At 41.3% G+C, this 14,393-nt stretch overlaps 1 protein-coding gene across 2 annotated transcripts in view; it reads right to left on the reverse strand.

Moving 5' to 3' along the window:
• GLRA2 (glycine receptor alpha 2) overlaps window positions 1-14,393 on the reverse strand; it is a 143,475-nt gene that overhangs the window by 70,886 nt on the left and 58,196 nt on the right. For both annotated transcript variants that reach the window (XM_030199574.1, XM_030199575.1), the window contains one exon: window positions 2,869-3,092. In XM_030199574.1, the coding sequence (XP_030055434.1) occupies window positions 2,869-3,092 (224 nt within the window). The remainder of the gene's footprint in view (window positions 1-2,868; window positions 3,093-14,393) is intronic.

A 14,393-nucleotide genomic window follows, 5' to 3' on the forward strand; every position in this document is an offset into this window, starting at 1 on the left:
GGCCATGGGGCTGAAGTATTATATTGAGTGTCCACATGGACGGAGTTCAGGTGGGGTGGGAAGAGGGGTGGACACTTACATGCACTAATTATAGACTACAATAATTTATGTGTATACCTCTTCAGTCTAGGTGCAAGCATTTCTACCAGCTCTGTGGCTGGCATAAGTGCTCATACACAAAAACATATGCTCTTATTTTCCCACTTATACTAATATTCTTTTTTTGTGCTTTATTTCAAATAATTTTTAAGATTTTTTGTTACAAACATTTAAGAAAAACCAACAGAAGAAAATAATATAGTCAGCAATGGTCAAAACTAGACTCAAAATTTATTCATCAGAGTGTTCCTCGTAGTATCCAACATTTATGCTAATATTCTATAAAGAAAACTAAATACCTGCTTTTTTATAAGACTAGGTGCTAAAAATAAGCCCCATCTTATAGAATTACTATGCAAGTGCAGGCTAACACATGTGTTAACTGAATAGCATGGAGAGGGGTGGGGTGGGGAATGGGTAGGTGATAGTCAGTGACTATGCCTCACAGTTAATGCATAGTAACTCGCCACAGGCTAATGCAATAAGTAGCATTAAGTGCATTTGTTTTATCTGAAATTCACTTAGGGGTATGCTTAGTAAAGTGTGGTATTGTTTTTACATTTACCATACTTTAAGCGCAGAACTTAAGGAGTGGTAAGTGCAAAGATCCTGCAGTAAGTGCAAAGCCACCGCATGCTAAAACTGGCACTAACTGCTTAGTGCAGTGTAGAAATCAAATCATTAAGGGCTAGATTCGATATATGACACCTAAAAATTGGTACAGAAAAAAATCACATAAACAGTATTCTATAAGCCATGTCTAAAATTTGGCACTGTATATAGAATTAACACTTAAGCAGAGAGATCATGTGTAAATTTAGGCATGGTCTGTTGCACCAATGAAAATGTGGTGCAAATGCCCGCTCCTACATTTACGCACAGAGCACTGTCATTTTACAATTACACACGTAACTCAAAACCATTCCCACGATCTGCCCCCAAAATTTCATGGCTCCTCCCATTTCCATGGCCCCGTTTTTGGACTTCATGTACATTTTAGGCATGGATCCCATGCCTAACTTTACATGGGTAAGTCCCAAATCTAATTAGTGCCAATAATTGCTTGTTAAAAAGCCAATTATTGACACTAATTGGCTCATTATTCTATTAAATTGTGCGCACAAATTGGGAATGTGCCTAAATTTGCACATGCACTTTTTGGTGACCTTTATAGAATCAGGGGGTAAATGAACGCTTAATGTATTTTCTCTGCATTAACTGCATGGGAAGAAGCTGGGAATGCTCCTGACATTTGACAGAGAGGCTTTACATTAGGCAATTTGGAAAATCATAATCTCTGGATTCTCTTCAGATCGAATATATTTTACCACACTTTAGTAAAAGTCCTCCTTTGCTTATATTATCATTTGTTGTAAATTCCCTTGAGCTAGGAATTTAGGGATAGATTCAAGAAAAAGCACCAAAGTATAGGTGCTGGGATGATGCGTGCTAAGCGTGAATTCTATAATGGCAGTTCCATACACAACTGCTCTTATAGAATACTAGCATAAGGGCCAAATTCTATAAATGGTGCCCTAAAAATTGCCACTGAAAAACCACGTGGGTAGTGTGATTCTATAAACTACACCTAAAGTTACATGTAGTTTATAAATTATGTGCATGTGCTGTTCTTGTGCATGTAAATTCTAATTAATGCCAATTAGTGCCACTAATTAATTGTTAGGTACCAGTTATCAGTGCTGATTGGCTTGTTAATCAATTAAGTTGTGCATGCAAATTGTCCGTGTGGCTAAATTAGTGTGCACAATTTAAGACGCCATATATAGAATTAAGGGATAAGACCACAGTTTCACGTCTAACTTTAGGCATGAGCGCTTACACCATATCAAAGGCTGGTGTAAGTGGTTATGCCTAACTGTTGGTAGTTAGGTATGTAACTCCTAGTATTCTGCAACCTACACACTTAACTCATGGGCACGCCCCCGAGCAACCCATGCCCCTCCCACATTCATGTCTTCCTAGAAGTTGGGCACAATAGAATTTGCACGCCCAACTTCTAGAATAGCAGCTAAGGGCATTTGTGTGCTCAACTGCTAATTGGTGCTAATTAGTACCAATTAACACCCATTTAAGCCAATAAGCCAATTGAGCTGAGTTGCACAGGCAAGTGACCATCCTATATAATAATTTGCACGTCCAAAGTTCCATCGCTGTCTGGCTGCCTGGGTTCGTAACATCTCATGACATCAGCCAGCCTCCAGCATACCATTCCCCCTCACTGCCTCGCCCTCGCGTCAAAACGTAATGACGTCAGAGGGCGGAACAGTAAGAGGGAAGGGAATGATGGAGGAGAGCTGATGTCAGGATGTTACCAATGGAAGGGAAGCCAGCCAGGCCAGCCAGAAAACGATGAGGTACAAAGGAAGAGAGAATCGTGGCACATCGAGGGGAGGGCAGGGCAGGGCAGAGCAGAGCAGAATCGATGGACATGGATGGGATGGGAGGAGAGGACAGGAGAGAAGAGAATCACGGGACACGGATGGGAGGGCAGGGAAGAGGAGAATTGCTGGACATGGAGAGGAGGGGATGGGATGGGATGGGAGGGAAGGGCAGGGGAGAGACAAAAAATCATTTACAAGAGAGCCTTTCTAGGGCCCATTTCATTGTTGAGGAAACGGGCTGGGTTCCACTAGTATTCTATAAAGAGTGTGCACAAATTTGCACACTGGACATAAATCTAGGCATTAGGGAGTTAATTTGTCAAATAAAAATAATAAAAACAAATTGGTCAATAATAGTTTTACTTACCTAATGCTGTACAGCACATTCCCATTTTTAAAAATCCTTAGCAGTTTGTTTTCTGTTGTAACATCATGGAAATTTGCACCTTTCTCGTTCGCAAAGAATAAATCAGGTTTCCAAATAGAATCCAGCATGGAAGGGTCCAAGTCCAAGGAGTCATCTGGGTACTCGCTGTATGCTAACCGAGGATCATTCCATTGTTGCCGCAAAAAAATGTTCACCCTGTAGTCCTATAGAAATGTCAGGCACAAAAGTCAGAAATCTGAATCCAGCATTTCAGGCTTATTGCAGCACCTCTGTTGTTTTTAGCTTTCTCTGTCCTGTATCTGTACTATGACAAGTACCTCTTACAGATGCAGACTAAGGGGCCCTTTTACTAAGCAGCGGTGGAGCTAACGCGCGGGTAGCGAGCACCAAATCAGCATTACTGCAGGAGTAGCGCAAGCACACTGCGGTAGTCAAAGTTGGCGCATGCTGTTTCCTGCGGTAGAAATAATTTTTTTATTTTCTACCATAGGGGGCATTCCCAGTGGTAATAGGCAGCACAGCCACATTGGTGCATGCTGCCTGATTAACGTGCAAGTAGCATATGAGCCCTTACCGCTAGGTCAGTGGGTGGCAGTAAGGGCTCAGGCAGTAAATAGCTGTGCACTACTTTTAATTTTAGCGCATGGCCATTTACTGCCCCATTAAAATAGGCCCTATTTCTAGCTGTGGTAAAAAAATGGCTCAGCGCACCAATTTCATGCGCTCACACTAGCGCAGGCCACTTTTTACTACAGCTTAGTAAAAGGACCCCTAAGTGATGGGAGAGCTATTGTATGAAAAAAAAGGAAGAAAGAAATAGAGCAGTTGCATACCAAACAAATGTAAGCCTCCTCATTTCTGGGACTGCAAAGCTACTTTTATTTTGACTATTGTCATAGGCTATCAATATGTACATAGAGATCCAACATGGTGGTTGATTTATTTCAAATAAAAAATGTTGCAAATATCTTAGTAACCATATAGGAGGTAACTCTAAAAATTGGCACCTTTGACATACATGCTACATAGGTGCCAATAATTGGTAGTTACACATGAATGTACTCTAGGTGTCATAGAAACATAGAATCATGAAGGCAGATAAGGGCTAACTGGCCCATCCAGTTGTGTCATAAGACAATGCCTATATGCTATAGCATAGAACTGCGAGGGAATATACACATGGATGGAGCATGGACAGGCAATGGGCATTTCTTCAGTGATGTGCGTAACTTATAAAATCAGTTATGTGTGTCACTTGGCGTGTGTATATCTGCTCATTTACACCTGCCACTGACATGGTGTAAATGATTACATGTAAATTTAGAAAACATAAAACCTAGAGATACTAGTGCAAGACTACTACTAGGGGTGCCATTTTGGAGACAGAACTAGCAAGCACACTAGGTCATCAGGTACAGAGCTGGTAGGCCCACAATAATGGTGGGGGCCCTTTGGTAGGGGAGACCTGTCAAATGCCTAGCCACCTGCCTGGGGTTATCCCACAGCAACTTAGAGGGTCTATCTACAGCACAGCTCAGGTCCACCTGCACTTGCCGCTTGTGGTCTACACTAGCACCCTTCTCCCACCGACTGGGTCTCAATCACCTCTGGGTGAGTCTCCTGCTCTCAAATTATCCCCATTAATTTCTAGGTTACTGGGGCCACACTCCTGGTGGTCCCACTGTTCCCAGGAAGCACTCACAGACCCATCACACAAACCACCAGGATTCTTTATCAATCCAGACAGAGGCAATAAACTGAATAGTGTTTATTGTCTTAAAAATATTGAACAATGAACAAAAAAGTGCAATCAGAAAACAACAACTGGTAACTAAAATATGGATCAGTTATAAAATTATCTGAATATTTGTTTACTTTCTAAAAATTACCTGGGAAGATAAGGACATTATAACTTTTCACCAAGCCTCAGCAAAGAGATTTGCCTCTCTTTTCTTCCTGGCTAAGACTGGGGAAAAAGCCAGTAAAAGTCAAATGAAAATGAACTCCTGTGCCAATCAGAGCGCAGAACAACAATCTTTGAAAGTATACTGCAGACTGCCTTTCCAAAAGGCTTAAAACAAAGGAAACAGCCTTGGTTCTGCAGCAGCTTGAAAATATAAACATGCACCACCTGCTGGCCAAACTAAAGAAATACACTTCAGGAAATAAGGCAGTTTTACAGACTTGAAACACACTGGAGCTCTTTTACCAAGTTGCAGGAAAAAGGGCCCTGCGCTGGTGGCAGGGGCCATTTTTACCGCAGCGGGAAAAAAAGCCCTCAGCACACTTGATCGTGTAGTGATAGAACTCTTACCGTATGGCCATGTAACAGAGAGCTCTTACCGCCACACATTGAGGTGGCAATAAGGGCTCCCGCGCTAACCTGGTGGTAACTGGGCAGTGCACGGGGATGCTCGATTACCATCAGGTTTCTGCTGTGCAAGAGATTTTCGGGGGGTTTCTTTTTGCCCCGGAAATGGCGTGCACTCAGGGCAGGACTACCACTGGTGACTGCATTGGGCCGGCAGCAGTCCCAAAAGAGCAAATAGTAAGCCCACGTTGGTCTTACCGCCGGTCTGTAAAAAGGCCCCACTGTTCTGTTACAACCACATCCTCCAGTAATGAGATCCAGAGCTTAACTATTCATAGAGTGAAAAAATATTTCCTCCTATTTGTTTTAAAAGTATTTCTATGTAACTTCATTGTGAGTGTCCCCTAGTCCTTGTGTATTTTGAAAGAGTGAACAATCGATTTACTTTTACCCATTCTACACTACTCAGGATTTTGTAGACCTCAGCCGTCCTTAGCTTTCCATCTCCTTTATTATTTTGGTCATTTTTCTTTGAACCTTTTCTAATTCCACAATATCTTTGTTGAGATACAGTGTCTAGAACTGAAAGCAATATTCAAGGTGAGGTTGCACCATGGAGCAACACAGAGGCATTATAATATTCTTGGTCTTATTTACCATCTCTTTTCTAATAATTCCTAGCATCCTGTTTGCTTTTTTGGATGCCTCCACACATTAGCAGACGATTTCAGTGTATTGCCTGCAAGTGCAATCTTTTTTGCAGATGCAAAAATGTTTGATGCACCTTCAATTTAATTTTATGTCAAGGTAAATCAGTAAGACAGGCCTTTCTTCCCAGAGCTATATTGATTCCTTTATTTAGCACCAGTGTAATTGCTTTAGTAAATGAACCACCTCCTCCTCTGCAATTTGGTTTATGCTTGGCTATGGACCAAAATTGCTTATTGTTTGCTTTTTTTTTTCTTTTTCAGCTACTGATTGGATTGAAATGTCAGTGGTACAAAAAGCATTAAAAGGTTCTTTTACTAAAGATTAGCTTGAGTTATCTGCAGCAGGGCCCATAGGAATAAAATGGGACCTGCTGCAGATAATTCGAGCTAACATCTAGTAAAAAGACCACCTAAATAAGGCATGTTTTTGAACAGAAAAACCACTGAGAAATGCATGCACCTGTTTTTCTATTGTGTATCTTGAAATATCTACTGTGTATCCTGTAAATATGAAAACACGCTATGTTTTTTAGTTACATTTTTATATTGGTCTTGAATAAAAAGTTAATTCCTCAACTAATCACATGCTAAAGTACCCATGGGATAGCAGACAGTGTCCTATTGTGGATTAAATACTAGTTTTAAAAAACCCCAAGAGAGTAGGTTTAAATGGTCAGTATTCTCAATGGAGAAGAGTAGATAGCGGAGTTCCCCAGGGTTCTTCTAAACAATCCTGCCAATAAGACCAGGTCCCCCTCTGAGCAAGATTCTCACCATGAGATAAGACACCCCTGATCAAGACCCCCTGAGACATGGCCCCATGCTGAGCAAGACTCCCAGTGAAATAGCAGATGTAATATATGTATATGATCATCAATGTTATTATCACTTATACGTATATTCAGTGGCATACGTATGCCTGAAACCTGATGTAAATGCCAGCGCCCAAGTTATGCACACTGAGGCCATATTCTGTAATTCCATGTGCAACTTTTCAGAATGTCTCTGACATACCCCTGGCCACACCCCTTTTGACTTACAGGCTAGTAAAGTTAGGCGCCAAGCCTTATAAAATAACGCATAATGAGATGTGTGTGCAAATTTTAATGAGCACCAATTATCAATAATTGGTTGTTAGCACCCAATTATTAATCGTAATGGGTTCATTGCTCAATTAATTTGTATGTGCATCCTGGGTGCATGCACAAATTTAGGTGTGCAGTTCTGAGTACCGTATATAGAATTCAAGGTGCTAGTAACATAGTAGATGACAGCAAATAAAGACCTGAATGGTCCATCCAGTCTGCCCAACAGTCACACACATTATCAATTCATGATTAAACCAACAATGAATGTGGTATAAAAATAATTGATCCTGATCTTTCTTTGCTATGTTTGGGACACAGGCCATAAAAGTCCTCCCAGCACTGTCCTTACTTTCCAACTATTGGAGGTTGCCATCAAAACCCTCTCCAACCCAACCTAACCTGTCTTGCCATATATGAGACATAGACTGTAGAAGTCTGCCTGGCACTGGCCTTATATCCTCACAGCTGAAGTCACAGTCTAAGCAACACTCAACATATCAACAGACATATTGTCATTTAAGTTTTGTTTTTATACCATCCATTTTCTAATTAGGGATTCTCTTTGTTCATCCCATGCTTTTTTGAGTTCTGTAACTATTTTTGTCTCCACCACCTCCCTCAGGAGGGTGTTCAGGCATCAACCACCCTCTCCTTGAAAAAGAATTTCCTGATCTTACTCCTAAGTATACCACCCCATAACTTCAATTCATGTCCTCTAGTTATTCCATTTCCCTACCTCTGGAAAAGATTTTTTTCCTTTTGGGAGTGCATGCTCATTAGCGGATGGAAGACACTATCAGGCTTATTTTCGAAAGAGAAGGATGCCTATCTTTTGACACAAATCGGGAGATGGGCGTCCTTCTCTCAGGGTCACCCAAATCTGCATAATCGAAAGCCGATTTTGGGCGTCCTCAACTGCTTTATGTCGCGGGGACAACCAAAGTTCCTGGGGGCATGTCGGAGACGAAGTGAAGGCGGGACTGGAGCATGCTTAACAGATGGCGTCCTCAGCCAATAATGGAAAAAAGAAGGGCGTCCCTGATGAGCACTTGGACGACTTTACTTGGTCCATTTTTTGTCCACCCTAAAAATGTCATACCCAGCTCCCTGACAGCAGTATGCAGGTCCCTCGAGTAGTTTTAGAGGGTGCAGTGCACTTCAGCCAGGCGGACCCAGGCCCATCCCCCCCCTGCCTGTTGGATTTGGTAATTTCTGAGATGGGCGTCCTCAGTTTTCATTATCGCCGAAAACCGGGGATGACCATCTCTAAGGTCGACCTAAATGTTGGGATTTGGGTGTCCCCGACCGTATTATCAAAACAAAAGATGGACGCCCATCTTGTTTCAATAATACAGGTTTCCCCGCCCCTTCCCGAGGTCATCCTTAGAGATGGTTATCCCCATTCTATTATGCCCCTCCTCACTTCATTATTTCCCACACACATGCTAAGGACATTTGAACATGAAGCCACTTCATATACAAATGTAAACACACTCAGGTTGATATTTAAAATTCCACGGTCAGCATATACCTGAATATTCAGTGCCAGCAGACAACTGTGACGACTGTTGCTATTTAATGTAATTTAATTTATTTCCAGCATTTTTAATCCACTTCACAAGAAATACCAGCTCAAAATGGATTACAGCATCATGTTAAAATACAATTCCAATATAATAGATGTCATTTATGACATACAAATTCCCACAATATCCCTGAACAGTTATAAAAGCGACTGTATAATCTCTCTATCAATAATTAATATACAAGAACATTAGACCCAAATACAAAATAGTACTTGTCACAAATCAAGTAGGCCAACTACCCTTACTTAATCAAATAGGACTTAATTCTGTAAAAGGTGTCCAAATTCGGGTGCAAAAAAACCCCACAAAACACACACAAAGTGTTATTCTATAATAAATATTAGCAATGAGTTCTATTGTTAGGGACCACTACCAGGGAATGGTGGCATTCAGCACTGATAATCCTAAATTATCCAAATAGTTATGTGGATAGTGTTGCTAAATATCACAGCTAAATGCTGTCCAAATAGAACTGGAATGGTCTACAATAAATGTTTGTGACATTATCTGGATAATGCTGGTTTTTTTCACATTATACTTTCTTGCACAAGCCCCATAGTGAGTGATTCTCTATAGAGTATGAAAGGTAGATCTGAACATTAAACAAAGCACAAAATGATGAGGTCCTTTTACTAAACTGCGGCAAAAATGGCCTTAATGTGCCCTTATGTAGATCTTTTCTATATGTTAGGGCCACATTTTACCATGGTCGAAAAATGGCCGATTTTCCGTTTTCCAATTTGATGGCCATGTGCTATTGTTGCTATTAGGGTGTGGCCATTTATAAAAAAAAACTTACCTCCACCTGCTCTGTAGATGTTAAGGGCTCATAAGTACATAAGTACATAAGTAATGCCATACTGGGAAAAGACCAAGGGTCCATCGAGCCCAGCATCTTGTCCACGACAGCGGCCAATCCAGGCCAAGGGCACCTGGCAAGCTTCCCAAACGTACAAACATTCTATACATGTTATTCCTGGGATTTTGGATTTTTCCAAGTCCGTTTAGTAGCGGTTTATGGACTTGTCCTTTTGGAAACCGTCCAACCCCTTTTTAAACTCTGCTAAGCTAACCGCCTTCACCACATTTTCCGGCAATGAATTCCAGAGTTTAATTACATGTTATTTAACCATTAGCACACGGTAATGTAGCTGTGCTAATTGATTATCACAGACACACCTATTCTCTGCCCCCCCCCCCAGACACACCCTTTGGTGAAAAAAAACTAATTTTATTTTTTAGCGCAGCAGTAGTACGCACACAAGTCAAAAGTACTGCGGGACACCTCAGTGTGCACCATAGTTCACCATTTTAATCTGTGGTAAACACACATTACAGCTTACTGCAGCTTGGTAAAAGGACCCCTATGTTTCTTTATTTTAATCTAATCTAATCTATTTATATTCTGTCAAATCCCCTCAGCAGGCCTAAAGCAGATTATAAATGTTACGATTCCAAAGGATCATAAGCATTTAAATTGGATTATACATCTAAATACAAATATTGGTTAATAGAAATAATAGCAATTAAAGTGAAAATCAATACAAAAACTTTTGGAATAGAAAAGTTGTATGTTTTCTTTTTACCAACATACTACAATTCATGGTTTTGTGTCAAGAAAATGCTCGTTTTCTATGACTGAAACTACAATTTCTATTATCAGATTCCCCTGTGAATCTATGGAGAACACAATGTTATTTGAAAGACAGAATAAAGCCACTTATTCATTCTACTAAGCCCTTATTATTCCAGTATCAGGCCGCTTGATAATTTAAGTGCAGAGAAATAATTAGGTGCATAGATACTTTTTTAAACGGGAAAAATTGCACTAGGATTGCATTATGATGAGTTGCCAAGCATTCTTCTTCACAATGTCAGTAGTCCAGCATCTAGTAGCCATAATGGTTCTTAAGAGCACTGAGATTTTTGCAGCTTGTGATGCTTTTTAGACACTCTTGCACACAGCAGGATCAATTCTACAGCAGTGCGCTTACTGTTATGCACCATTGGCACTTGTAAATGCACAGAATTGTGAAAGCTTTGTAAAATGGGGAGGGAGAAGGGAGGAAATTGTGGGACAGGAAGGGAATGGAGAAATAATGGATTTGTAAATGGGGTGGGAAGGAGGGAACTGCGAGAGCTTTGTGGGCCAGCCTAGAGACATACCTCCTGCATGGATGAGGCAATGGTGCAGGGAGGAGGGTTTAAGATTTGTTAGGAACTGGGCAACATTCTGAGGGTGGGACCAGGCTGCTGGCATCGGCATTTAAAAAGGAGATAGAGCAGCTTTTAAACAAGAAATTGGGGGAAGGCCAACAGTTGCTCAAAAGCTCTTGGTTTGGAATAAGTTATCTTTCAAAGATATCACCAGGACAGGGAAGATAGGACTTCCTGATAGCGAGGTTGCAACAGAGACCATATTAGACCAGGTTTCTTTAAATAAAAAGCAGACAGATTTTCAAGATTGCACATTATCACTGTCAAATGCTGAGCAAGATGTAAATAGGAACAAAAACATGGCTGGCAATGTCTATATGCAAATGTCAGAAGCCTAAGAAATAAGATGGGAGAGTTAGAATATATTGCACTAAATGAAAAAATAGATATAATAGGCATCTCTGAAATCTGGTGGAAGGAGGATAACCAGTGGGACACTGTCATACCAGGATACAAATTATAGCACAGTGAAAGGGTGGATCCAATTGGTGGAGAGATAGCATTGTATGTTATGGAGGGCCTTGAATCGAATAGACTAAAAATTCTGAAAGACAAAACACATCTTGGAATCCCTGTGGATTGAAATTCCTTGTGTAAAGAGGAAAACGATAGTGATAGGAGTGTACTATTGTCCACCTGGCCAGGATGGACAGATGTAGAAATGTTATTATAAAATCAGGGAGGCTAACAAACTGGGGAACACAATAATAATGGGTGATTTAAATTACCTTAATATTGACTAGGTAAATGTAACATCAGGCAATGTTAGAGGGGTAAAATTCCTTGATGAAATCAAGGACTGCTTTATGGAACAGCTGGTTTAGGAGCCAACAAGAGGAGGAACAATTCTAGACCTAGTCCTTAGTGAAGCGCAAGATCTGGTGCTGGAGGTAATGGTGCTGGGGCTGCTTGATAACAGTGATCATAACATGATCATATTTGATATAAGTTCTAGAATATGCACAGAAAATCCAATACGTTAGCATTTACCTTTCAAAAAGGAGACTATGATAAAATGAGAACAGTGAAAACAAAACTTAGAGGAGCAGCTGCAAAAGTCAAAAATGTATACCAGGCGTGGATGCTGTTCAAAAATACCATCCTAGAAGCCCAGACCAAATATATTTCGTGTATAAAAAAGGAGGAAGGAAGAACAAACAACAGCCGGCATGGTTAAAAGATGAGGTGAAGGAAGCTATTAGAGCTAAAAGAAAATCCTTCAGAATATAGAATAAGGATCCAAAGGAAATTAATAGGAAACAGCTTACGGAATGGCAAGTCAAATGCAAAGCGCTGATAAGGAAGGCAAAGAGAGACTTTGAAAAGAAGACTGCATTGGAGGCAAAAATGCATAGTAAAAACTTTTTTTAGGTATATTAAAATCAAGAAGCCAGCAATAGAATCAGTTGGACCGCTAGATGACCGAGGGGTAAAAGAGGCACTCAGAGAAGACAAGGCCATAGCGGAGAGATTAAATGAATTTTTTGCTTCGGTTTTCATCAAGGAAGATGTGGAAGAGATACTGGTGCCAGAAATAGTATTCAATGCTGCAAAGTCAGAGAAACTGAATCAAATCTCTGTAAACCTGGAAGATGCCGGTAATTGGGAAGCAAAACCGGTGCTGGGCAGACTTCCACGGTCTACGCCCTGATCGTGACTGAATAGATATGGATCGGCTGGAGTGTAAACTTTAAGGGCTTCGACGTTAGCTTCAGAACTTAGTATAAGAACAATGCTGGGCAGACTTCTACAGTCTGTGCCCTGAGAATGGCAAGGACAAATCAAACTCAGGTATACATATAAAGTATCGCATACCATGTAAAATGAGTTTATCTTGTTGGGCAGACTGGATGGACCATACAGGTCTTTATCTACAGTCATTTACTATGTAAATAAACTATGTAAAGACGTAATGGGGCAATTTGACAAATTGAAGAGTAGCAAATCGCCTGGACCAGATGGTATTCATCCCAGAGTATTGATAGAATTGAAAAATGAACTTGCAGGACTATTGTTAGTAATATGAAATTTATCTTTAAAATCAAGCAAGGGGTACCAGACGATGAATTGTAGGCATGAAATGGGTGGAGATAGTGCTTAACCACTAGTGACAGCTATCACATGAGTCAGTGCCATGGTAAGAAGTGTCATAAAGTACAGCCAAATTATTTACAGCTTAGTAGCTTGGCCATGATCTGATCATCCCCACATGTACCCCCCAACTACTATCCTCCACAATAGATCTTTTTTGTTTTAACTTTTGGACTGGCACCACATTACTTTTTCTGACATATAGCACAGGAGCAGCCACATGTCTGCCAATGCATGTAACACAGTGTCTCTGTGGTGAGTGCCTGTGCACCAAATACAGGACAGAAACAAGGAATGCACCCTGCATTTACTGCATGGATTTTGCACTTACTGCACCTTAACTTTTGCAGTTAAGGTACAGTAAATGCAAAACCTTACCACACTTTAGTAAAAAGGCTGCTAAATCAAGTCCACAATGGTGGGTGAGACAAGAAACAACCAATTAAAGACCCCCCCCCCCCCTAAAAAAATTATCATGAAATAAAAATGAAGGACCTGGGACAAAGGCAGTAGGTACTTTACACCAAGTTTCACAAAGAAAGTACACCTGATTATCCACTTTGAAACATGAAGTAGGTAAGAAATGCCAACAAATATTTGCACCTGCTTTTAGTGTAGGTAGATTTTGTATAGAAAACAATACACACATGGCTAGATTTACTAAAAAATGAAACTGAATTACAATGCACTAAGAGGTCCTTTTACTAAGCCGTGGCAAAAAGGTGGCCTATAGTAGTGTTGATGTGCCTTCTTGACATGTGCTGGGCCAATTTTTACCACGTCTGGGAAAAGGGGCTTTTTTTCAATGGGCTGGGAAAAGGGCCTGCGGTAAGATTGAAACCAGCACACGCCTATTTACAGCCTGAGCTCTTAACCCATTGATCTAGTGGTAAGGGCTCATATGCTATATGAACAGTGAGTGGTCAGTGCGCACCAACTGCTGATTAATTCTGGAAATGCCACTCAAGGTAGGAAATAAAAAAATAATTTGTCCTGGCAGTATGGGTGCATGGCAACTCTGAAATTACCTCCAGGGGGGTGTGCTAGCCTGGCAGTAGTCTCATTTTGGCGCACACTGCACATGTGTAGAGCCCAGGGGCATAGCTGCTATGGGGCCAGGGGGGCCAGGGCCCCTGTAGATTTGGCCCTGGACCCCCTGCCAACGACCCTCTCAACCCCCCCTCCAGCCGCCAACCCACCGTCAACCTGCCGTCGCCATCTGCTACTTTTGCTGGCGGGGGACCTCAACCCCCGCCAGCCGAAGTCTTCTTGCTTCGTTTGGTTTCTGAGTCTGTCTGAAGCCTTGCACATACACAACGTGCAGGACGTCAGACTCACAGAAACAGAACGAAGCCTTGCGATCTGCAGGGCTTCGTTCTGTTTCTGTGAGTCTGATGTCCTGCACATTGTACGTGCAGGATGTCAGACAGACTCAGAAACCAAACGAAGCAAGAAGACTTCGGCTGGCGGGGGTTGGGGTCCCCCGCCAGCAAAGGTAGGC

Source organism: Microcaecilia unicolor, chromosome 4, assembly GCF_901765095.1.
Source record: "Microcaecilia unicolor chromosome 4, aMicUni1.1, whole genome shotgun sequence".
NCBI lineage: Eukaryota > Metazoa > Chordata > Amphibia > Gymnophiona > Siphonopidae > Microcaecilia > Microcaecilia unicolor.